Genomic DNA, 23897 nt, shown 5'->3' with positions numbered 1-23897 from the left:
AAGATGTTATTTCTTCTATCAGAGTGATTTTTGTCAGAAAGCCCTTCTTTCTCCGTGAGATGAAGCAAAAAGAGTAAAAGAAGAGGAAGTAGAAGGAGAGGCTTTGTGCTATGAACAATAAGCCTTTGTGTATTTATATAGAGTCCTTATCAACTTGATAATAGGCAAACAGTATTTTATGAAGGTATAATGTTCACTGCCTAGCCTTTGGGTGGAGCACACATGAGAGCATACCAATTAGTCATGAAGCCCAAAGGTTACAGTATTTCTGAACATGCTGAACAGTGGCAATGCCATACTTACATAAAAAGCCTGCTGTTGTGGTGTATGGGCTATTTATACATTATAAGAGAGTATAAACACATATAACAGTGCTCTAGATACTGAGCAGGCAGTGGATTTGTAACAACACACAGGGCATGTGCTTGGAAATCACCAATTTTGGAGTTCTAATCCTGATTCACTGTGTGGCCATGAGAAAAATCATTTAACCACTCTTCCTCAACTTCCCTTTCTGTGAAACATGGATAATAATTCTTACTTACTTACCTCATGGGAGGGTGGGAGTGTTGCATGGATTTTTGATCATTACAAAAGTACAAGCTGATAAAGCTCCTCGTCTGAGAATGCAAACCCTCCTTATGTGAGTTGTTCCAGGGCCTAGAATAAGACATAACACAATGGGTGATAATCACAGACAATGAGGGTTATAAGTAGAACAAATACACTGATTAACTAGTTAATGTTTGTGTGGCACATTGAATGTTTATGGGTTGATTTTCAACAGTGCTCAGCACTCACAACTCTCACTAATGTTAATAAGAGCCATAGTGCTTGGCAACTCAAAAGAAAAGTCATAAAGTGTTATTATCCATGATATTATTAATAGTTATTACAAGGAAAGCACTTTACAGAGGATTTTCAGGCCCTAACTGCACTGGCCTTTAAAATCAGTATGGATGTGTGTCAGCAATTTTACACACTGTTTCAACTAAATTGGTTTCTAATATAATTTATCAGGCTATGTGGACCAATTCAAACCATAATAGCCTAAAGAAACATATTTTTAGTTCAGAGTAATTTGCTCCTCCTGCTTATCCATTACCTGAAGGCATCATCTTTGATTGTGACATCAGCATTGGTTGCTGAGGAAGTTATAGTCACAAACAGCAAATTTGTTATGTTTGTGTCTAATTGTTTATAAAGGTGCTCTGCCTCTCAGAGCCAGCATACATACTTTATGATATAGCCCTGGATAAAATGGAAATTTGCCTGAAATCATAATCTTCTGTTTGTTTCTGTGTAATCACACCCACAGCAACAAGTTGTGATGTTACAGCAAATAAAGATTTTGTGTTTGCACCAATATGCTAGGCAATGGAACAAGGTGGGGAGAGGGGAGAGAAGGGAAATCAAGAGAGACTAATTGTTTCTAAACAGTATGACACTCATAGTTTTCCAGAACTTTCTGTGGATCTACATAGGGATCAAGCCTGGTATAATTCTGATTGACTTCAGTGATCTTCCCTGGTGCTCTCTTAAATGTCACAATACTTTAAAACTATATAGAACACCCAGAAGTATTAGTAGTTAGGGTTACCATTTATCTCCACCTAAATAACATACAATACATAATCTCTAGCTTTCTTTTACAAATGTTCAGTGTTTTCATTATTAGTGGAATTGGGACTCAACTGCAATCTCAAAACTGGACGGAGCCTATTTTCTAAATCTGGTTCAGATGCAGGCCAAGGTGACAGAAATCTCTCCAGAACAGTTCATGAGATTTTGGTGCTGTCAAATGTAAACCCAAATCCTAGCCAGGGGATAGCTGCATGTTGACCAGCAGCCTATGTTCAAGCCAAACACCACCTCCTTGGCCCAAGGCTAATTATTATTTACATAGAAAATTCCAAAGTTTGGGCTACACCCTTTTCAGATAACTCTGAGCCTGATCTTGTAATGTGCTGAGCACCCTCAGTTATGAATTCTTTTGTAGGTGTTAGGGTTCGCACTACCTTTCAGAAGGTGTCAACACCTCAGAGGATCAGGCCTATGTTTCCATTTAGAATTATACAATTTTGTAGTGTCTTACTGCTTTCAAATAAATAAAACTTTGATTCTCAGGTCCTAATAGACAAAGCAAGTCCTAGTTTTTCCTCATAATGTCTTTGAAATTATAGAGCCACTCAAGGTGATAGTCTTAAAATATTACATATGATTTAATTTATTTTGATTCATTAACATGAAAAGGAACTATCCATTGCTCTAGACATAATTTTAACTACACTTGTTATTACAGCTCCCTTTATTATCATCCTTACTCCAGTAATTGTGCCAGACCCCTAACTGTCAACAGGCAGCCAAAATAAAGATTGAAAGAAATTGCTCCCTCTTCCACCAGTAACTGCTGTCATAATGCTCATCCCTCTTCATAACCTAGAGTGAGAGAGTAGCAAAGCTTTGAAGGTGGGCAGTGAATGTAAAGTGAAGGGACCTTCACAGAAAACATCTAGTAAGCAGAGGAGAATTCACTAAAGCACACTGAGACAGAAATGTAGGCATGGCAATGCTAAGCATAGCCACACCCAACTTTGGAATCATTGGGCCAGTGAAAGAGAATGACTCTATAGCCTGGCAGTCAGAGCACTTAGCCACGATGTAGGAGATTCAGGAGGTGGTTTCCCTACTCCTACTTAGATTTAAGCATCTAAGGCAGTGGTGGGCAACCTGCGGCCCACCAAGGTAGTCCGCTGGTGGGCCACGAGACAGTTTGTTTACATTGACCGTCCTTGAGGCACGGCCGCCCACAGCTCCCATTGGCCGGGAACAGCGAACCGGGGCTACTGGGGGCTGCGGGCGGCCGTGCCTGAGGGACGGTCAGTGTAAACAAACTGTTTCGCGGCCCACCAGCAGATTACTCTGACAGGCCGCAGGTTTCCCACCACTGATCTAGGGCCTTTTGTGAATCTAGCCCATAGCTCCTAAGCCACTTACGGCTTTTTAGGTCTACTTAATTGCCTTTAGCTATAAGCAACATTTATTAAAAGATGACAAATACCTTGATGTTGTCCTTTTAGCTACAGAGTCCAAGATGTGGTTTGGCTCTGAGCCAAAGTTCCCCATAATTTGAGGGTGTTTGTATTCAGAAATTTGGTTAAGCCCATTAAACACATAGCGCTGTACAGAGATAGGAGCCAGTTGCAAAATTGTGATTCAGCTGTGAATCCAAGTGACTCAATGTTTGGATCCGGGCCTTTGTTCAGATCTCTCTATTATCTTTTAGCAGTGAGATGTGGGATTTTGCTAATGGGATGCAATGTTTTTCTTCAAGACAGCAACACGTTTTAGTATGTTAGTACTCTAACTTTGGAACTAAGCCTTCAAACACTTATCAGTCTCAGGAGTGCTGACTAACATGAGTAGTCAATGTGAAGTCAATGGGATAGGCGTATTAAGTCACACCTGGAGACTGGAATTAAAGTCAATGGAGCGAGGCAGGCGAGTAAGCCCTATGGGGCAGGTCCACACTGGAACACAGGCGTCTAACGGGGCAATTAGGCATCTATGTCCCATGCTTAAGTGCCACTGAGATTCTCAAATTCCCTATGTCGCTGCCGCCTAACCATACAGGCCGGCCGGGGATGGGGGAACAACGACTCGGCCCGGCGCCGCTGGGGCGGGCGGTCCGGGGCTCCTCCCACCACGGCGGGCGGGGCCTCCCGGAAGTGGGGGGGTTCACCCACCGACCATGCGCGGGGGTGAGGTCTGCGAGCGGCCCGAAGGTAGGGTCTAGGCATGTCAGTAGCGGCAAGGGGTCAGCTTCTTAGGAGGGGGATGAGGGCTGGTCCGCTGGCGGGGGGTAGCTGGGGGCTCACCCGCCCTTGAGCGCGGCTGGCGAGGCTAGCTGCGGGCTCACGCGCCCTTGAGCGCGAGAGGCAGCTGGCGGGACGTGCGGCTTGGGATTTGTGAGCGCTGGGGAGGGTTCCGTTCCGACTATCCTGATGTCAGGACCGTTATTCCCTGGAAGGGTTACTGCGCATGCTCAGTAACGTCTGCTTCAGCCTCCCCTTACTGGCCCTCAGAACGGCTGCTGCTATGGAGGGGGCTCAGGGGAGAGAAGGGGGGGGGCGGGGATGGGTGTAGCTTGCCCCGAGGGTGGAAGCAGGGCCGGCAGCTTCTTCCTTTTGCCGTCCGCGGCGGCAGTTTTTTTCGCTGCTTGGGGCTGCAAAAGCTAGAGCCGGCCCTGGGTGGAAGGAGGGGGCAGAGGGGCGGGACCTGGGGGTAACGAAGAGGGAGATGGGGTGGCAGGGAGGGGAGCCCTGCAGAGTGGTTTGACGTTCCCGTGGATGGGGTGAGCCACCTGCAGTGGTTGCCAGAGGGGCAGGTGCTCCTGGCTGGCTGTGCTGCCTTAGCACCCCTGCCCCAGGGTTGTGGCCTTAGAAGTGCAGTGTAGCCCTATGCCGACGTGTTGCAGCCTGAAATAAGGTACTGAGTGGCCAAAAAAAGTTGGTTCCCTGATACGTCCACCACCCTAAAACTGGTCACAACTCTGCCTGGGTCTGTGTGAGGAGAATGCCTCCGCAGGCATACCTTGTCTGTAGGGAGCCTGACAGCAGTGCCAGCTTTGGCTTAGCTACCATACGGTGAGCCTACATGGGACTCCATTTCTTGTTACCCACTGTAAGTGTTGCATCTTACCATTTATTTTAATTACTTGGTTTTAAAATGGTATTTTATTACTAATTGCCCTTAGCACACTATCCCTTCTTTTGATTCACTCTATTCAGATGCATGTCATTGTTTACCTGTAACTAAGTTACGCACTGTATCACAATGTCATAACTCTAGTTCCACTTCTTTTTCCTGTTCAAATGGTTTACCTATGCCAATGTAGCAGCAACATTGCAAAGTTCTTGTGTCTTTGTAATGCACTGTAGGTAATCATGACCTTTAAAAACAGGCACACTGTGAACTGCAGCAGATCAAGATTACACTACTGCAGCGTATCCTTACTAGGGGTTTTCATTGATGTGTCTATGGTTGTGTATGAAACATAGGTCCAAAAATAGGCCTACTAACTGAGTGATTAGACCAGATTAATATTTTATTGGAACTGCAACAGTATAGCTGCACCATAACAAAATGTTAGTGTGGAAAAATTAAGCTAAATAATGAATACTTTGAGATGAACAAGTTGTCAACCAATGATTTCAAATTATAGTAACTTATCCTCCCTTTGCCAAAATTGCTTCGCATTACAGATGAAAATGTTTATATATTTCCTATATATTTGACCATATAAATAAGACTGAATGTTTCCAGTGAATAATTGTCTTAGAGCAACTTCATATTACAGGTAAAAAATGTGAGGGGAAAAAAAACCGTTAAGGTTAAATCATGCTGCCTCCTGCAGTAAGGAAGGTGCTCCAGACTCACCCTTCCTTATGCTGCTGCTAAAGGAAGAGAGGGAGGTCAGAGTTGTGCAGAGAAGTATGGGGTGCATAGGAGGGGTCCAGACATGCCCTCCATATTTATTTTCCTTCTAAAAAATAGGCCTGACTCCATGTTAGTTCCTGCACTGTTCCTGCATCCTCTCCCCAGCTTCTTAACTTGCAGGACCTCTGCTGATGTCTGCTCTGGCATGGGAAGCAGGTAAGACCAACCTGCTGAACAGGCAGAGACAGGAGGCCCCTGACCTGGGGAGATGGTGTTGGGTAGTAAAGGGATTAACATGCAACATTGTCTTCGGTGACTGTGGTAATAATTATTGCCAACTAGCCAGAGGCAGTGGAGAGGGAGAGCTGGGTTATGGAGATGCTGAGAAATTATATATTTAAAAAGAAAAACAAAAAAAAAAACCCCAAGCCCAAGGAAATTAACTGCCTAAAAACTTTGTTAATGCAGAATGAAGGTTGCCTAGTGCTGCTTCATGCCTTTCCAGAGTGGAGAGAGTAGCTAAACTTAAACCTCTAAAAAACAGGAAGTACAAAGTTAAGGAATGTGGCACCCTTGCAATGTGACCATAACTTTCCTCCCTTTTGGTAATGCCCCAATAACACACATTGTTATCCTTTTTCCTTAGAGATGCTGCAGCATACTTTGGGAATGCAGCACATGAGCATTATAAAATGAAGTCTAACTCTTTCTCTTTGCTACAGCAGAACTTGGGCTTAGGTTCAGCTAAACAAACAGGAGCTACCCACACTTAGACACTGAGCTTGCTGCACACAAACCATCCCAGACTGACAAAGCATGTAGAACTCAGTGCTGAAATGAGACATATTTGATCCCTCAAGGTACATATGCATTTCTCATATTACAGACACATCTCTGCAATTCTATAAAGTTAAATCTAACAAAGTTAATGGCAGCTGGAGTGCATGCAGATAAGTGCCGGAATTTGAATCTGTAGAACACGCGCAAACAATGGCCCAGTCTCTGTTGTTCCTCATGTCTGCTTATTATGTCAGCACTGTTACTGAACCATTGCCAGTCGCTATTGCTAGCTCCATGGGGCAGCATTAAGTCAAATTTTATTCAAAACTGACATCACAAGGATGGGGAAAAGTGAGGAGCAACAAATTCTGACAAGGACAACCCTCCTATTATAATTTGCTACTTCTGGCCCAGGGGAATGAGAGAGGTGAAGATAGTAAATTTTGCCTTGTGTCAGCTTTTGCTACATGTAGCAGTTTCTGACTCTGCTGTTGTGTTGCTGGCCCTTAGCTTTGGTATAGGGGTTGTGTGCTCTCGAGCATTGGAGGGGTTAAATTTTAGAGTGGATGATGTCTTTCCATGCTGGTATGCCATTGAAAATTGTGTGGTTGAACACAAGGTAGTTTTCAGGTTGCTAAAATATAGAGAGACCAGTAGCTCTGTTGCAGCTCCTTCTTTCTCCTGAAGCAAACCTGTTCCGTGTTGTTCCTTCATTCCTCTCTGAACAGGGAAGGAGAGGAGGAGTCTCAGAGGGCTGTGTAGACTTGATTGCAGGGTTGATAACATTTGAGGCTTCTGGATGGGGTGTATTTAAGCCAGGATAGGGTGTGAAGAGGAAACAAGTGAATGTGTTTGTGTAGATGCTCCTACTTTTGCATTTCTATTCCCTTAGGAGTTTTTTTCCCCGTTTTCAGAGGTTGGAGTTGGGGCCTCTTCATCCTTCATCACATCATTACCAAAAGCAGCGGAAGATCACTCCCATGCTAGGCCATGAACACTGTCTTCTCCTCCCCATCTGACAGTGGTGATGAGAGTAATCTGGAATTAACATCACAATGGTAGGTTTGGGGATGTTTTCTATGTTCCACATATGTTTCTTGGACGAGCTAGTAGGGATCCACAGTCTAGCTCACTGTTGTGACTTAAACAAGCTTGTGATATTTGGTTTTTTTTTTTTTGAAGTATCTAGGGTCATGTGATTACACGAGAATCTCAGCTGTCATTTAAAAAAAAATTTCTAGCCCTTGTACTTGTGAACAAAAGCTCGAAAAGGCCCCAAAACTAGAAGGCAAACAAATAGTACTGTAAACGTAATTTTTTAAAAATCTCATGATTTTTGAACGCTTGGAGTTGTCAATACTGTTGTGCCAGTTTAAGGTGAGGGTCCAAATTGGTGTCATGGTCACATAATACTCAATATATCAATCCTATCCTGGAGGCCCTGTTTTTATTTTTTTAGGAGGAGAAGGCTACTGCATTTTCAGCATCCTGAATCTGGATCCAGAGTTGGATCAAGGCAGTGGTTTTATCACATGGAGGGAGAACCCTGACAGTCACTGACATCCAACTATAATTGCCTACACACAGTCCCTTTTAGATAGGGGAATAAACCAGGTTCTCCTTCTAAAATATGGTTTTACATTTCTTATAACTATATTAAATGATACACATTGAGTGTCAGTGAAAAGCAGTTGCCTCTGAAGTGAAAGGGAACATCTGGCATATAGCACACCTTATGAGGTGGGCAAGGAGAAATACCACATGAACTGTAATGTCCATATAAGAGAAGACTGGATAAGATCTTCCTGTAAATAGGAAGAGTGACTGAACTTCCCACAATGTAGTGAATCTTGGTAATTAGTTTGGTAATGCCATACCATTACTTATTAGCAGGAATCCCAGTTTTCTGTGGAAAACACCGCCCCCCCATGCTCTGATAAAATCTATACATATCTGTGTCTTTCTGCAATTAAAGTGAAATACTGAACTTTAGTTTCCCTAGCCACAATATTTACAGAAATCAGTTGAACACAATGTTTATCTGAGCCTCCATTACCCAACTCATTGTATTAACTGAACCACCAGCTGCCCGAGGCTGACTGCCCAAGCTTCCCATCTTAAAATAAGGGATAGAAAGCTCTTTGCCCATTCTTCTGATTATCAGAATTTTTGATTATCCGATTTGGCCCTGATCTCAGTTAGACTGGATAAATCAGGGTTTCACTGTGTATGTTTTTATTTTTTTTACAAAATGTAAAAACTAAAGAGTCTCTGTAAAAACAAATTTCATGTTTTTTTTGGCAAACAGATTTCTAGGATCCCTGCTTATTAGCAATAGCTCAAAACTGAACACAGAACTTGTTTATTTGGGAATACCTAATCTCTTGTATGGTGCAGATGGGCATATTTCATCTTTTTTTTTAAGTGCTTTCCAAGGATACCATTTCTAATCATATTGGAGTAGGGATTTTTGCACATCAAGCTTTGTTAACACTGCCACTGCTGTAGCATAACTATCAGCACTCATTATGTTAATGATTATATTGTGTGCAATCCCATGTCAATTTTGGGAGACTACTGTGAGAGAATGGATCAGCTGGGTTGTGTGTGCATGTATACATTGAAGATTGCTAGCTCATATCTTTTACTCTCTGTGCTGCTATCTTCCTCAGTTGTCACCTGCCAATTCTTACATTATCTGTAAAGCAACCAATCAGTAGAAACTATGGATAGGGTTAGTCCTGCTCCCATTGTAGTTGATGGCAAGACTCCTGTTGACTACAGACTACTGATTCTATTCTCACTGCATTCTGGAATGGGATTTGTATGTAGTTTCTGTTGAATGGCATGCTGTGCATGGCAGTATGTTGCTCTGATGATAGCTTGAGTCCCATGCTGCTTGATAGTTTGTGATGTTAGGGAGTAAGCTTTACTTTGTTTACTGACTGACTAGTCTTTCCTTTCAGGATAAAACATGCTTGGCTCTTCCTATCCATATGAGGAGGAATTGCTAGTTGGGATATGTGGCACCTTAGAGACTAACCAATTTATTTGAGCATGAGCTTTCGTGTAGCTCACAAAAGCTCATGCTCAAATAAATTGGTTAGTCTCTAAGGTGCCACAAGTACTCCTTTTCTTTTTGCGAATACAGACTAACACGGCTGTTACTCTGAAACTAGTTGGGATATGACATCCCCTCAGAGGTCTGCTGCTGTCTTCTGAGGCCCAGGAGTAAGGCCATCTTGTTAATAAACTTAACAGCATAAAAATGACTTTGGTAGCTCCCTTTTTCATCATAACTTCCTCAGTTTGTTCTGCTTCTTGGGCTAATTCCTGTTTTCCTTGCTTGGTGAAAAATCTCATTGACTTCATTGGAGTTTTGAGTAAGGAGATCAGGATTCTTAGTGCTATCAGCTGCATTCCCCTGCTGTATTTGATTAATTTCATCTGCGGGGGGGTTTTTTTTTGGGGTGGGGAGGGAGGAAGGGTGGAAGTTGTAGGGTTTTTTTGGTTTTAGGTCTGCAGTGGAATTCAATATTTTCCTCTTTCATAATGAAGTAAAAGATCTTAAATCTCTTAGACAGTGAAGTCTAACAGTAACATACTTTGACATCAGCTCCAGGGCACCATCAGAAGAGAAATGTTCACAGAAACTTTTCTTGTGTAGTAGATGAATAAGAGGATGGAGGAATAATACAAACAGCAGTGATACAGTTGCCAGGTAAACATTCTCTCTCTCTAGTGCTCTGAAACATATCATTATACCAAAGTAATTTTTAATTGGAAAGTTAGACTGCCATAATGTGAAAGCAAAGTGTACGTAGACAATTTCTAATTTGCAAAACTGGAGATTCAGAGTATCTTTCCATAACTCTTAGAATTTCTTTCAAAAATACTCATTATGCAAGTACCAAATAATGCACATAGAAGCACATGCTAAATTGCAGTGACACAGTTTTGTATGTGTCGAAGCCTCATAATATTGCATGCAGTTATTAGGATATTCTGGCTTGACCAGACTATCCTAAAAGTCATTGTAGAGGTGTATGTATTTACATGATAAGCTTGCAAAGTTTTCTGGCACAAACCTTAAGGTTTGAACCTGATCTACTGTACAGTGGATCAGTCTTGCTCCCATTTAAGTCAATGACAAAGCTCTCTGGCAGGATTGGGTAGATTGTCCCTTTATGTAGTTGGCTAGTTCAACATGTGCATAACTAAACAAACTTTTTTTTATTATATAGTTGTTTTGTAGGAAATAGCCATCTTTGTGTGTTGAGCATATTATAAAGAGCTTGGTGTGTGTCACTGAAATACTTATGGATGTAGGTTTGTAATTCTAATGTTTGTTCAGTTTGCTTGTATAGAAGTTGACTCTTCATTAGCATATTCAGCCAAGAGCATGCAGTTAATGAGGAGATGCGACTGTGTTGGGATGAGACAGCATATTTGTCTGCATTTGTTTTTGTCTTGTTTTTTTGTTTATATCCTCCTGGTCAGTTCCTGCTTACATAAAAATCTCAAACTACAAATGTAATAAAATTATTTACCTTCTTTCCATCAAAAGAAATTGCTAACTTATGGGTTTTGAGCAGTATTTAAAAAAAACACTTTAGTCATCTGTTTTTGTGTGCCACCATCCCTCCAGCATCAAGCTTTAAATGAGTCTAAAACACTAGGCTGATGTGCTGAGAGCCCTCAACTGTCTCTGGAATTAAGAGTGCTCTATACTTGGTCCTTTAGTAGATGGGACTCCCAAGGAGAAAGCCATGAATAAGATCAGTCACCACTCCTCTAGTTACAAGCAAACTTCATTCATAATCAGTATGTGGTATTCAAGATATAAGTGGTGGCTAAAGAACAGTGTTTAGCAGGGCCAGTGTAGTTTTCCTTTTCTGACCTCATGATATCAAGCTATGTTTTGTAGTTACAATTTTAGGCAGATAATAAAATGAGTACAATTGCATTCTTAATGTACTAACCTTTTCCATCTGCATTTCTTTCAGCAAGAAGCTGGCTCTCAAAATTTCTGATCCAGGACTTTGTAAGCCTCTTGAAGTTCTGCTACACACATCTATCTTGTAGCTGCTTCTGGTGAATATGTCTATGAAATACTTAAAATGGAGTTTTTTGGCACTCTCTATGCTTTCTGTCATAATAATGACATGGTACATGACACTTCCTTCGCATACTGTGATAGAGCATACAAACTGGATGTATTTCTATGAATATGAGCCAGTTTACAAGCAGAAATTCCTCTTCACGCTGCGGGAGCGTTTGAAATGCAAAGATACAAATCCGTTTCTGGTCATCTTGGTGTCTTCACAACCTATGGATATAGAGGCAAGGCAGGCCATTAGAGTAACATGGGGTTCTAAAAAATCCTGGGGGGACCGTCAGATTCTAGTACTGTTCTTATTAGGGCAAGGAGGTGAAAGAGAAGACAGCTTAGATGCATTATCGATAGAAGATGAAAGCATTCTGTATGGTGACATAATTCGCCAAGATTTTATGGATACTTATAACAATCTTACCTTGAAAACAATCATGGCATTCAGATGGGTGTCTGAGTTTTGTTCAAATACTAAATACATTATGAAGACTGATTCTGATGTTTTCATCAACCCTGGCAACTTAGTAACGTTTCTTCAAAATATAAATTCTTCAGACAGTTTTTTTACTGGTTACCCTCTAATTGATAACTTTTCCTACAGAGGGTTTTACAGAAAAACATATATTTCTTATGATGAATATCCATTTAAGGTATATCCTCCATACTGTAGTGGAATGGGGTATATACTTGATGGAAAACTGGCTCTGAAGATTTATGGAATGATGAGCCATATCAAACCTATTAAATTTGAAGATGTTTATGTTGGAATTTGTTTAAATATGCTAAATGTGAACATCCATATTCTAGAAGATACACAACTCTTCTTTTTATACAAAATTAACTTTAACATCTGTAAATATAGACACTTGATTGCAGTACATGGTATCACTTCAAGTGAACTGATGAGATTTTGGCAGGATTTATTGACAGACACTTCACTCATTTGCTAATGATCCCATGTTAATATAGGTCTGTCAAAAGCTGACTGTTTTGTCCTGGCCTCTTGGTTTGAATTGCACTGTAGAAAGTGTGTAAATTGAGTTTTGTAGAACAAGGAAATGGGGTTTTAGAAAGGATCACTCAGGCTTATGGTACCACCCTGATTACGAGGCACAATTAAAACAGCAGAATATCTCTAGAGGGTTTTCAGTATGGTGTTTTTAAATTGAGAATGAGACTTTGTTGCACCTTTTTTATTCCAGAATTATTTAGATTATATGGTAACAGTACTCTGCTCACTCCACCCATCTGGTTCATTTCTGAACAGTCTGCTGCAAGTATGGGGTCATCCTGCCTGAGTTTCCTGCCACCTCCCCAGGAATCTGTTGTCTTATGGAACCACAGGAGCAGCACCCCTTTTTTCTCAAAGAACTGTCCCACAAACCCAGATCCTGGGGCAAAGTGCTATCTGTTTTCCTTCAGATGGGTACCCCGCCTACTCTAGGGAATGTCTCATCCTGGGCCCCCATCAACACATGAACTCGTCCTCTGCACTGCATGATGCTCAAAGTTGCTTGCTTAGTCAACCCCAATGATTCCTTTAGAAATATTGTGCCAAGATTTTCAAAATTAGCTGTTTAATTTTAGGCTCCTATGTTTTCACTGAAATCAGCAGAATTTCTAGATACTCAGCACTTCAGAAAATCTGGCTGCTTTTTTAGGTGCCTATATATATATATTTTATAGAATTGCCTTAATGGCTTCAGAAAGCTGCATTATTTTAGTGGTAACAGTGTTCTCAGTATATTAAGATAGAGGGCCAGAGCTACAGCAGTGTAACTTAGTTCAAATAAACTTACTTTCAAGTTACTATGCAAAATTGGACAGCAAAATTTATGCACTAATAGGCTCATCTCCACACCTACCAGAATCCAGGCAGGGAAAATAAGCAATGAGATTTGCTGTGAAACTTGTCAGTTGAAATGGCTTTCAAATGCTGAGATCAACTTTCATTTGCAAAATGAACTGTTTGGTTCAGAGTTTAAAATAAAAATTTGGAAATATTTCTAGACATTTTTCTAACAGGAATCTTAACACAAGAAAACAAATGATTTTTTTTTATGTAAAGACGGGTATTTTATTGTCTTAGTCATATCAGCAAGGCCATGTTTCCAGTAGTTTATGCTTCTGGTAGACAATACAGAATCTGCAAGTGCATTAACACATTTATTATTCTTGATACATCTAAAATCTATCACATACCAAAGATACAACAGTGACATCCTGTACATCTAGAATGACAGAGCACTGCCACTTTACTTCTACTCATACTATAGCTAATGATAGGATATTTACATTTAATTTCTTTTAAATTGTCTCTTAGAGACAAATGTAGAATAGGTATAAAATAACTCCACTACTAGTACCAAGAATGAGGTTTCATCAATATTTTTTAATGTGTACTATGATCAGTGTTGAATTTTGATAACTTTGTATAACCATACATGATATCTTACAGGTTAATTTAAGACTAAGATTCCACTTTAGTATTTAGGGGAGAAAATTGTGTTCACCACCACAAACTGTAGACCCCAGTATTTTGAACTTTGTTCTAGAAGGGTGCTCACTGTGATTCAATTCAAGGTTGTGTGTTTTATTTTTTTAAACTAGCTTGTATAGTTTAATGAAATTCTAAAGATAGGTAATGTCTTCTTTAAATATGGTGGGGAGGAAGTGCTCTTCTAATTTTAGAACTAGAAATTACTGCAAAACTGCAACAACTAAACTTCTGGGATCCACTTATGATTTGATATGAGTTTTACTACAGTTGGGTGGGAAGGAACATGCTCAACTTGTATATATCATCTTGTCCAATGACTGGGCATACATTGAAAAATTCTCACCTACAAAAACAGCTTATTATTTTAAACCTACCATGACACGAACGTTTATTTAATAGTGAGTGTTTGCCCCATGAATGCTGATATTCAGTGTAGTTGGACAGTGGTTAATATTGCTTTTTAAAAGAATACTTTAGGTGGAATCACAAAAGACTTCAGTCTTCACAAAGCTGATGCAAGGCAGATGGCTGCAGCTGCAAAAATAGGTATGACAATAAGAGAAAAGTAAGTAACTTTCTCCAAGCAAGATACTTTTGTGCCTGACAAGGTTCACTGATCAGCGATTGCACGGCTTTTGCCTTCAGAAATGTAGATTTATACACAGTTTATTCAACATGAAATTGTAACTTAGTTACAAAACTGATGATTTAATTTGAAACAGCCTCTTAGTAACTTAGACATTTTTCTTGCTTCTCCCGTTTTTAAACAGATTTGAACGTATTTATTACTAGAAGCATAAAATGTGTAATACTGCTTGCCATGTTATTTCAACGGAAATGTTGGCTATTTTTAAAAACAAACCTGATTATAAGAGGGGAGTTTAAAATAATCGTATGAATTTACACCATCAGTCAATTTTAATGTAGGACCCAAACAACTCCGTCCCCTTAACATCTTCTGATAGAAATGAAGTGTAAACTTCAGCCTAAGATTTCTTATGACCCTGTTTATGAACTTATTGGCCTTGCAAATGACGCAGATGAAGCAGGTCAAACATCCTTTAGGACCATACATATTCTCACAGAGGTGGTGTGCACAAAAATGCATCAAACAATGTTTAGTATTTAGAGTTTTATTCTAGTGTATTGAAAATAGCATTCACAATGTAAAGTTACCACTGTATCTATCACCTGTATATTCTTCCAGTAGAGTTTGCAGATTTAAGTGTTTAGACATTTTACTGGGATTCATTGACTGCGTACCTTCAAATACAAATAGTAAATACTTAAACTGACTAGGTGCATTGCAGGATGAACCATTTTAATGAAGACCACAGACTGCATATATTCTTTGCCTGTACCCAGTTTTGGCATTGTTTTATGTCTATTAGTACAGTACTAAAAAGAAAATGTACAGTAGATTTACAGAAAATTGTATTAAATCACCTGTTTCATTTATCTTGGTATAGTTCGTTTTTAAAAGTTGGAGTAATTTAAACTGAATTTAATTATGCTTGAAGTCTGGATTCACAGTGTACATAATGTACGACACAAACTTGAACTAGAAACTGATTGAGGGTAAACTAAATAGGATGTGAACACTGAATTCCTAATCTTCTGTCTATATCAGATATGTTACTTAAATTATAAAACCCAGAAGCTGCAAACATGGGACTCAATGCTGCACTACTTAGACAAAATTCCCACTGATGTCAAGGAGATTGAGGCTGAGTGACATTTTGGATCCTTATAGGAAAATTGTAGCTTTTCCTATTGAAGTAGAATATATGATTTGGGAGGGATTTGAAATGTGTTCCTCTGAATGCTGCTTGTTAAAGTGATCTACTTGATGCTATTTAAAAAAAAAATTGCACTTCAAAGGTTGAAAAACCATGTTTGTATACTAGTAGTAATCTGTGATGGAAGGGAAACATACTTTCCACAAGGCAAGGATATATGGATTTTATCTTATTTCCTTGTGTAGTGGGGTCCATGTTTTCTAAAATATGAAAACTGTAAACTAGTTTATAAATACATGTTGGGCCTCTGATAATCAAAAAGGGATTATAATCTCTAACGGGCCCATGTGGTTTTAGATTGTTTTTCTGTAGATGCCTGATAAAGTAATTTTCTAATCGCCGAGAGAATATAACTTGTGCTATTATAGTTTGTCTCACCTTCAACTATGGGGCTTTATTTTGCATCCTTAAAACAAGCAAATGCTGCAATGTATTGAATATATCAAGTAGAATAAACTAAACCCAGCTGAGCATAATTGTTGTGTTTTTAACTTTATAGCTAAAACCTCACTATTTCTAGCCTTGTGACTGTAGTTACTTATTACATTACTTTCTGCAATCTTCATTAATCTGACTGATTCTTAATAGCCAGACTTTTAAAAGTTCATTTAAGGTGTCGGTAGTACATACATGCTGACTCACTATGTAAAATAAGGAAAATGTAATCTGCTGGCTTACCCAGGACTCTTTGTAATGCTTTGTCTGCAGTGTTCCTTAAAGCTATAGTGAAAACCTTTCTCTCACAACTTGTATTTCTGAAATAAAAATACAAATTTTAAGTGCTTTTGGTTTTGAATGAAAAGCAACTGCAAACTTTATAAAGCATAAAGAGAATCTTGGCTCTGATGATTTAGCTAAGTAAACACTACTTGTTTAGACAGTGTGGTTCAGTTACTGTCATACATACCTCAGGCTCTGCTCTTATAATGCACAAAAAGGTAGGAAAATACTGCACTGATCAGATAGGTTTTTAACAACCCAAACAGCCCAATCATAAAAAAGTGTAAGCATTTTTCCTGAGCACTCTTCCATATAACAGAGCCAGCCATGGTTCTACAATCTCTAACTGCAATACTAGTCTTTGTATTATTACTTCTAAAGTATGCTGCTGCATACCCCCAGCCCCTGCTCCTCAATCCACTACAGTAGTAGAGTCATAGGGATCCCAAAAGTCTCATTATAATAAATTTAAAAAGGGAATGGTCCTGAAACTAGCCAAGAACTAGGTCTTATTGGTAAAACCAGCCTTGGTAAACTGTCCATATTTCACATCTCTCACCTGTATTATCTGAGTAGTGTAGCAAGGAGAGTTGAATTGATTCAATATAGAACAAAAACTTCAGACATTTGGCTTTTGAACACTAACGCTCTAAAGGGATGTTCCCTGTGTGATAGTCTTTAAAAAGTGGTATTGTACTTAGACTCTACTCAGACAGACATGATTGTCTGTTCTGGGACCAATATTTGACCATTAACTGAAACCAAGGTGTTATGGCTGCATAGATTCTGCATTTAGATTGATAAAGAATCTAACCATAACTGCTTAGTGATTTATTATGAATTACCTGTATAGAATACACACTGAACTGGATTTCTGAGCAGCTGTTTCCCTATAAACTAATGCACCTCCAAAGGTTCAAGGGATAGAGCTGTTGGACCCTAGGACTTGTAAATGCGGGGAAATACTGTCCCCCTTTCCCTCTGTGGCTCAAGGAATATGGACTTTTTCCCCTTTTGACCTCAGGAAGATACAAGAAACTAGCCTCTTCTAAAAGTAGGATTCAAACCTTTTTCCTCCAAAGGCCTCTAATGTGGTGGTCACAATCATATTTATAGTTTGATAAGCTTCAGTTGCTCTGACCTTGTACATTTTACTGTACCTAAGATACTCATGTAATAGCTGCTTCTATATATACTCCATGTTCAGAGGTCCTGCTCAATGAAATTTTTGTATATGACACAGAAAAACCAAGTCCTTCAGTGCTATATAAACAAACCTAGTAATTCAATATACAAAAGTATGCTTAATTTAGAATGTAAACATCCCATGAGGTTCCAGTCTTTAGATTTGGAAAGATAATTACAAACTTAACCACCATTAAAGATTAGCAGCTATATTACATGTCTGCTAAACCTCAAGCTACTAGTAACATTAATTGCCTGTTGCTTTAATAAAAAACCTGAACCTTCTATTTTCCAAAACTACTTTTTTAAGGTCCTGATCCTAGATGTTACTCTGGACTGGTAGACTGCTGCAGAACAACTTTCAAGATTAAGGCCTAAAACCTATTTTAGAAAATGGAAGGCTGAGGTTTTTTTTTTTAAAAGAAAAATGCTGATTTTTCCCCATCCATGTGAAAAACACTCATGTATCACCAGTATCTTCCTAATGTTTAGTACAGTGACATCTTGTCTGTTAAAAGGTAGCTGGTTTCTTGAAAAAAAATTTATATTTTCAAAATACAGAGTTAGAATTTATTTAGCAATATATTGTATTGTTACTTCAATCTGGCCTAACTGCTCTAAAGCAAAGAATTTCTTCTGACTTTAATAAAGTAAAAGCACCATCAGATAGCTGTTATACGGAGTGAACACTAAACGCTTTACCCACCACACGTAGGTTACCATAAAACAAATGTCACTGCACAAACAATCTAATACTGATTTTACTATTGATCCTTTCACTTAAATCAATGACAAATCTTCCACTGACTTCAATGGGAGTAAGATCACTAACCAAGCCCTTTATTTTTAAAAATCATCTTCTGGACCATTTCACTGACCAGACACTTCCATTCCTGTGCTTCACACTAAATGTTACAGGAAAAAAAAAAAATAAAAAAAAATAAAACAGCTGATGCTGCCAACCGAGAGATCTGTGAATTTCAGAACCTGCATGTTTGGCCACAGTGGCCTGAACAAGCTGTACTGTCACCAAACTTTTGGATGCCTGCAACAAACAGTTAAGTTGCTTCAAATGCATTCGCTGATATGATATGGTAAGACAACCATGTTTGGAGAGATCTTGGCAAGGAATGCAGGGCAAGTTGATGACATGGCTCTAAATACCAAACAGGTCCTCAAACTTTTTGGTGGCTAAATTCTGCTCTTGGATCTGTATATGTAATAAACCATGGGTGCATATGTCCAGACACCATAATCATCAATGGAGACTGAATCTGGGACCTTCAGCACTAGTATAAAGTTCACTCCTGGGCAGTGGGCATGCGTATACCTTACACAGGATCTCTGCACTGGGGTAAATTTCATCCTTAAAGAACATGCATCTTTTGCTTGTGCTAAACCACCTCAGGAATGGAGGTTGGTTGTAACGCTGAAGAAAACGTTACAGTTGTTCTTTCAAAAGTTTACAACTGAACATTGACTTAATACAGCTTTGAAACTTTACTATGCAGAAGAAAAATGCTGCTTTTAACCATCTTAATTTAAATGAAACAAGCACAGAAAGTTTCCAGACCTTGTCAAATCTTTTTTTTTTAAAAGTTCCTTTTTTTTTTTTTTTCTTCAGTAGTTTATGTTTAACGCAGTACTGTACTGTGTTTGCCTTTTTGAGGGGGAGGGTGTCTCTGCTGCTGCCTGACTGTGATTCCAAATGAGGTGTGTGGTTGACCAGTCAGTTCGTAACTCTGGTGTTCGTAACTGAGGTTCTACTCTATTAACTTTAAGTCAGTAGGCTACTATACTTCCTTGGGCAAGACACTAGAGGGAGAGATGATCACACAGAAAGGCAGTGTATTATGTACAACTGGACTTCGCTGACAGCCAGAATATGAGGATAGATTATAGCTCTTTAATTAGTAAAGCACAGTCCTTGCAAAGAGTTCACAGTACAGCACAACACAGTAAAACTGCAAGGGTCTGCTATAAGAATATGTATAAAAGTGTACTCAGTTAATTTGGCTCTGGAAAACCACCAGTTTAGAATACCATTGCCAATAAGAGCAACATTTAAAAAAAAAAAAGTGAGGTATAACTACAAGTTTACAATATTTAATAATGACCAATACATATGTTGGACATGGGCACCAGTTTAGTATAGTGGCCTTTCACATCTGGACACACAGGCTCAAGGGACCAGGTATTTGGACATTGATACAGCCACTTTAGGCTAGATCCACAAAGGGACTTAGGTGCCTACCTGCCCCTTTAGATGCTTAAGTCCAACACTTAGGTGCCACTGAAATCCTAAAAACCCCTGCTCAGATGCTACCTAACCCGGTACCCACCTAAGCTCCCTAGGTGCCTAAGTTTCTGCTGCGGGGCCTGTGCAAAAGCACCTAAGGTAATGATACCACCAAGCTGCTCACTGCAAGCAAGGTATTCCCTGCCTCTTTTGCCTGTGGGGCCTGTTTCAATAGGTATGCTCCGAGCACACCTAACCCCCTTCAAGACAGCTGGGGGCAAAGAGATCAGGACATTTTTGGGGTGGGGAGAGGAGGGGAAAAGCAATGTGTGCCCATCCCTCATAAGAATACACAGTAGGTCAGTGGTTTGGGCATGCATCTGAGATACAGGAGGCCTGTTTTCAAATCCCCACTCTGATGTGGAGCCAGGGCCTTGAGCCTTGGTTTCCCACATCCCAGGTGAGCATCCCAACCACCTGAACGTTAAAGACTTTTATAAGGGAGATGTAGATCTTCTTAGTCTTGTCCCTTGTGGGTAGCTGTCCACCTCACAAAATTGTTAGAGACTTCAACATGACTGGCAGGGTTTACAGGGAAAACCCTAGGAAAGTAGGTTTTTAAGGTAGATGCATTGACAGAGCGTGAGGGCAAATTTGCACAGTCCCTTCCCTCTTCGTATACCACTTTCTTTAACCCTAAAGTGAGTCTCCGCCCCTTGTTTTTTTTTAAATTAAGAGTAAAATCCACCAGTCACATCAAACACAGATGGTGGAAGTGAATTTCTTTGGCAAAGGAAGGGAGTTATTGCAGTTATTGACAGTGCTATGGCAGACTACTAAAGCTACAGGTTTCATACACAGGGTATAGCAAAGGAGTTAACCATCAAGGAAAAAAATAAAAGGAAAATTCAAGAAAAGGTAGAAAAATAACTAATGCTTTCACAAATGCGAACATTGAACATAGGCTGAAATAGCTTTGTTTAGTTATCAGGCAAGAGTAAGTTCTGAGTCTTAATCCTGGAATAAATACATAGGTCAGTGCCACCCACAAAGCTATTCTGTGCTCCTGTACTGAGTTTCTCAAATGCTTCTACACTGATAGAGCCCAGCCTTGCAGCAGGACTGAGATCACATAGATCCTGCTGCCATAATAGTGGGAGCAGGATTAAAGAATAGTCCTGTGCAAGGCTCTAGACTGTGGCTCACTGCTAAGGCAACAGTATCTCATGGATCACCTACCTGCCTTCCCAATCACCACCCCGACACCTTACCTGTGTCAACTGTGGTACCTGAATTTGTAAATCTACAGTTAACAACACAGTCAAATCCTTTTTCCTGGGCTCCTGATACAGGTCTAGTTGCTCCATAGGAGGTGAAGCGACTCTACCAGCACTCCTGTAGAGCTCTGAAGTTCCCTTCTGTGATCTATTGGCTGAGCTACAGGGAGGGTGCAGGGCCTAATCTTAGTACCTGCTTTGAGAAATTTCCTTTAGCTCATGTGGTAGAGGCATACAGAGTGGGGTTTTCTGGTAGCTGAAGGACCATCATTCTAGTTCCAGCTCCCCACCTGTGTATGTATGGGAGACTTAACTGATAACTGATAGATTCATTACAGCAAGATTGTAGCCAGAGGCTGAAGTAATTCAGCTTTCTGCTGAAGTACTCGATTGAGATAGCTCCAGGGCTGTATCCCCTGCTCATTTCTACAGGTTCCTCCTCTACATTTGTAGCAGTACCTTAGTGGAGTAAACTTCTCAGCCTCTCTCTTTTCCCCTGAGAAGCTGTTTCCACAACGCTTTGGGTTCTTTCCTGCAAGGACAGGCCTGTCTGCCTCTCAAAGCAGCTGGAAAGGGGAAGGCAAAGGCTTCACCATGTGACCAGCAAATGATCCTTGGAGCCCACTTTGAGAACTCCTGCTCTAGCATTGTACAGGGTTTCACACTTATAAGGACCATCACGAAACCTCTGCACAACATTCACATCATTTCAGAGCACTCTAACCTGGAAGAGCTTTAGAAATGAGATCAGTGCAATTTAACTGAAGTGAGATCATTAATATTTCCTCTTACGACTTCAGTTTGATTGCAAAGCTACAATTAAAAATCCACTAAACTTGATTTTTTCCCTTAGTACAGCAGTTGGATCTTTTAATTAAATCTTTCACTTAAAGAATCAATTCCATGAAGGTCTCAAAATGAGGTAAGAAGCCTGTGCCCACACCTTTCTGTTCTAGATTTTCCGGTTTTCATTAGTATGTCTGACCTATTATTCACAAAAAGAATCCAAGGTTTCTGCTAAGACACTATCTATTCTCTGTTACTGTTCTGTTTCCAGATCACTATATGATAAAGTAACCAGCGATTTCCAGATCTATACCAGGTTCGGAAGGTTGCTGTCTATAATAAAATTTACATTATTCACCGATTCCAAATACAATTATTGTTGAAAATCAGAACTTAAAAGTTTCTTGGTTACAGTTATAAGAATGTTTCAGCACTAAAGCATATTCCCAATAATTTACATGGCAATGGTGGTGTACAGCGTTGAACACTAAGTGCCATAAGCGTTGTTTTAGGGTTTTTTTCCTTGACAAATATTTTGAATTAAGTTTCAGTGTTACTGACCCTCCCCAGAACATCATAAAAAGCTCTGCCTTGCTTGAAAGCATCTTGTATTTTTTTCTCTACTTGTCTATGAAAATTCTTTGCTAAAAAGCAGAAGCAAGTGTGAACTGAATCAATGCTAAGCATTCTTCAACAATGACAGAACTAGTTTCTTGGTGACTGAAGGCGTCAAACCTCAGAATTTGGTGAGGGAGTTTATCAGTTGATTTGAATACAGTACGGCATAGGGAAAGTGTAATGAAAATTATACACAGACTGGATAATCACATGGATACACGGAACTCAATTATTTACTTAATCATATAGTAAAAAGGGCATATTTCATTATAAAATTATGAAGAGGGTGGCCAATTGTGGACTGGCAGAGGCTAGCATTTAGCTTCTCTTTTTTCTTCATGTAAAGCACAGACCAATAATTACAAATCTTTTTCAATCTATCACTGCAGATTAGATAAACAAGGATGCGAAGCATTGAAGAGTGCAGTTGTGAGATTAGTTACATATATGAGTGAAAAGCAGTGTCATTCCTATCGCTCGCTTATGACTGCCTTGCCCCTTCAGTGCCAAACTGAATGCAGCTTCAGCTAGGAAAATTAAGAAAATCATCAGAAAGGAAAATTAAGAAATCATCAGTATTTGAAAAAGCCTTAGGCAGCAATTTTAAACCTTAGAAATTAACTAGAATATGACCTGACCCTTCCATTTCAAAGGAGGGGCAGGTCACGTGAGGCAGGACAATGTGGGGAACTTAATTATTATAACTATCCAAAACATACTTGCCGTGTTGTTCTTTTTGTTCAGCAAAGAACAGATCAGAGGGATCTTTCCCATTTCTTTTACATACAATCCTAATGATAATTACTAGAACTTTCTACCACATTAAAATACAAGAGTTTGTTTTAAGTTCACTAGAGAAGAGGGAGAGAGCTGTTATAAATTCACTGTTCTTCTGTTTTGCCGCTATTCCTGAACTTCACCACCATAACTGTTATGTTATCAGGACATCCTCTGTAAAATGACTGCAGAACTATACTCTTTGCACCAAAATGTGGTTCATCCAGGCGTTCCTTGATGAATCGAACAGCCTCTTCATTGCTGAAAGCATCCCACAGGCCATCAGATGCTAAGATCATGAACTCCGGCTGTAGTTTGTCCAGATCAAAGGTCAGAATATCTGGGTCAGGGATAACAACATTCAGATTTTTCAGTGGATAATCTCCTAGTGAGCGGGACATGGCCAGAATCCCCTGAACACGCCAGGAACCATTAAAGCTGATGAAGCCACCTGCAATGAAACACAAACTCTATTAAATTGAATCTCTATGACTTACTGCCAGATTCACTGTAAAATCTGTGAAAAAATCTGTGAAAAAAAACAGATGAAAAACATCACATATCTAAAAAAACAGAAGATGCCTGAAGTAAGATAAACGTCAAGACAATGCAGGGAAGAGTTGGATTGGATCTACATGGAAGCCAGTGCTATTGAAATAGTTGA

The 23897-nt window shown here is 39.7% G+C and overlaps 2 protein-coding genes across 14 annotated transcripts in view; one reads left to right on the top strand and one right to left on the bottom strand.

Annotated features, from left to right (window-relative positions):
• Positions 1-3721: 3721 nt before the first annotated feature.
• B3GALNT1 (beta-1,3-N-acetylgalactosaminyltransferase 1 (Globoside blood group)) lies at positions 3722-16410 on the top strand. 10 transcript variants are annotated; one of them, XM_077826903.1, is made up of 5 exons: positions 3749-3785; positions 6165-6299; positions 7134-7277; positions 9836-9940; positions 11226-16410. In XM_077826903.1, the coding sequence occupies exon 5, from the start codon at positions 11320-11322 to the stop codon at positions 12280-12282; it is 963 nt and encodes a 320-aa protein (XP_077683029.1). In that variant the 5' UTR covers positions 3749-3785; positions 6165-6299; positions 7134-7277; positions 9836-9940; positions 11226-11319; the 3' UTR covers positions 12283-16410. The 10 variants fall into 10 exon arrangements, with proteins under 10 accessions (XP_077683032.1, XP_077683023.1, XP_077683033.1 ...); XM_077826902.1 differs by lacking the exon at positions 3749-3785 and adding an exon at positions 4342-4683 and having other exon boundaries at positions 6162-6299; XM_077826906.1 differs by lacking the exon at positions 6165-6299 and having other exon boundaries at positions 3722-3785; positions 9887-9940.
• Positions 15180-23897, bottom strand: part of PPM1L (protein phosphatase, Mg2+/Mn2+ dependent 1L) — a 192304-nt gene continuing 183586 nt past the window's right edge. For all 4 annotated transcript variants that reach the window (XM_077826893.1, XM_077826894.1, XM_077826892.1 and 1 more), the window contains one exon: positions 15180-23684. In XM_077826893.1, the coding sequence (XP_077683019.1) occupies positions 23338-23684 (347 nt within the window). In that variant the 3' untranslated portion in view covers positions 15180-23337. The remainder of the gene's footprint in view (positions 23685-23897) is intronic.

This window comes from Eretmochelys imbricata, chromosome 9 (genome assembly GCF_965152235.1).
Source record: "Eretmochelys imbricata isolate rEreImb1 chromosome 9, rEreImb1.hap1, whole genome shotgun sequence".
NCBI classification, from domain to species: Eukaryota; Metazoa; Chordata; order Testudines; family Cheloniidae; genus Eretmochelys; species Eretmochelys imbricata.
Note: the sequence above shows the minus strand (reverse complement) of the source record. Positions and strands in the feature narration are given on the sequence as shown.

Excerpts from the sequence above, each read along its gene's own strand:
- B3GALNT1 (XM_077826907.1), top strand. The coding sequence starts at position 11,320 with ATGTCTATGAAATACTTAAAATGGAGTTTTTTGGCACTCTCTATGCTT.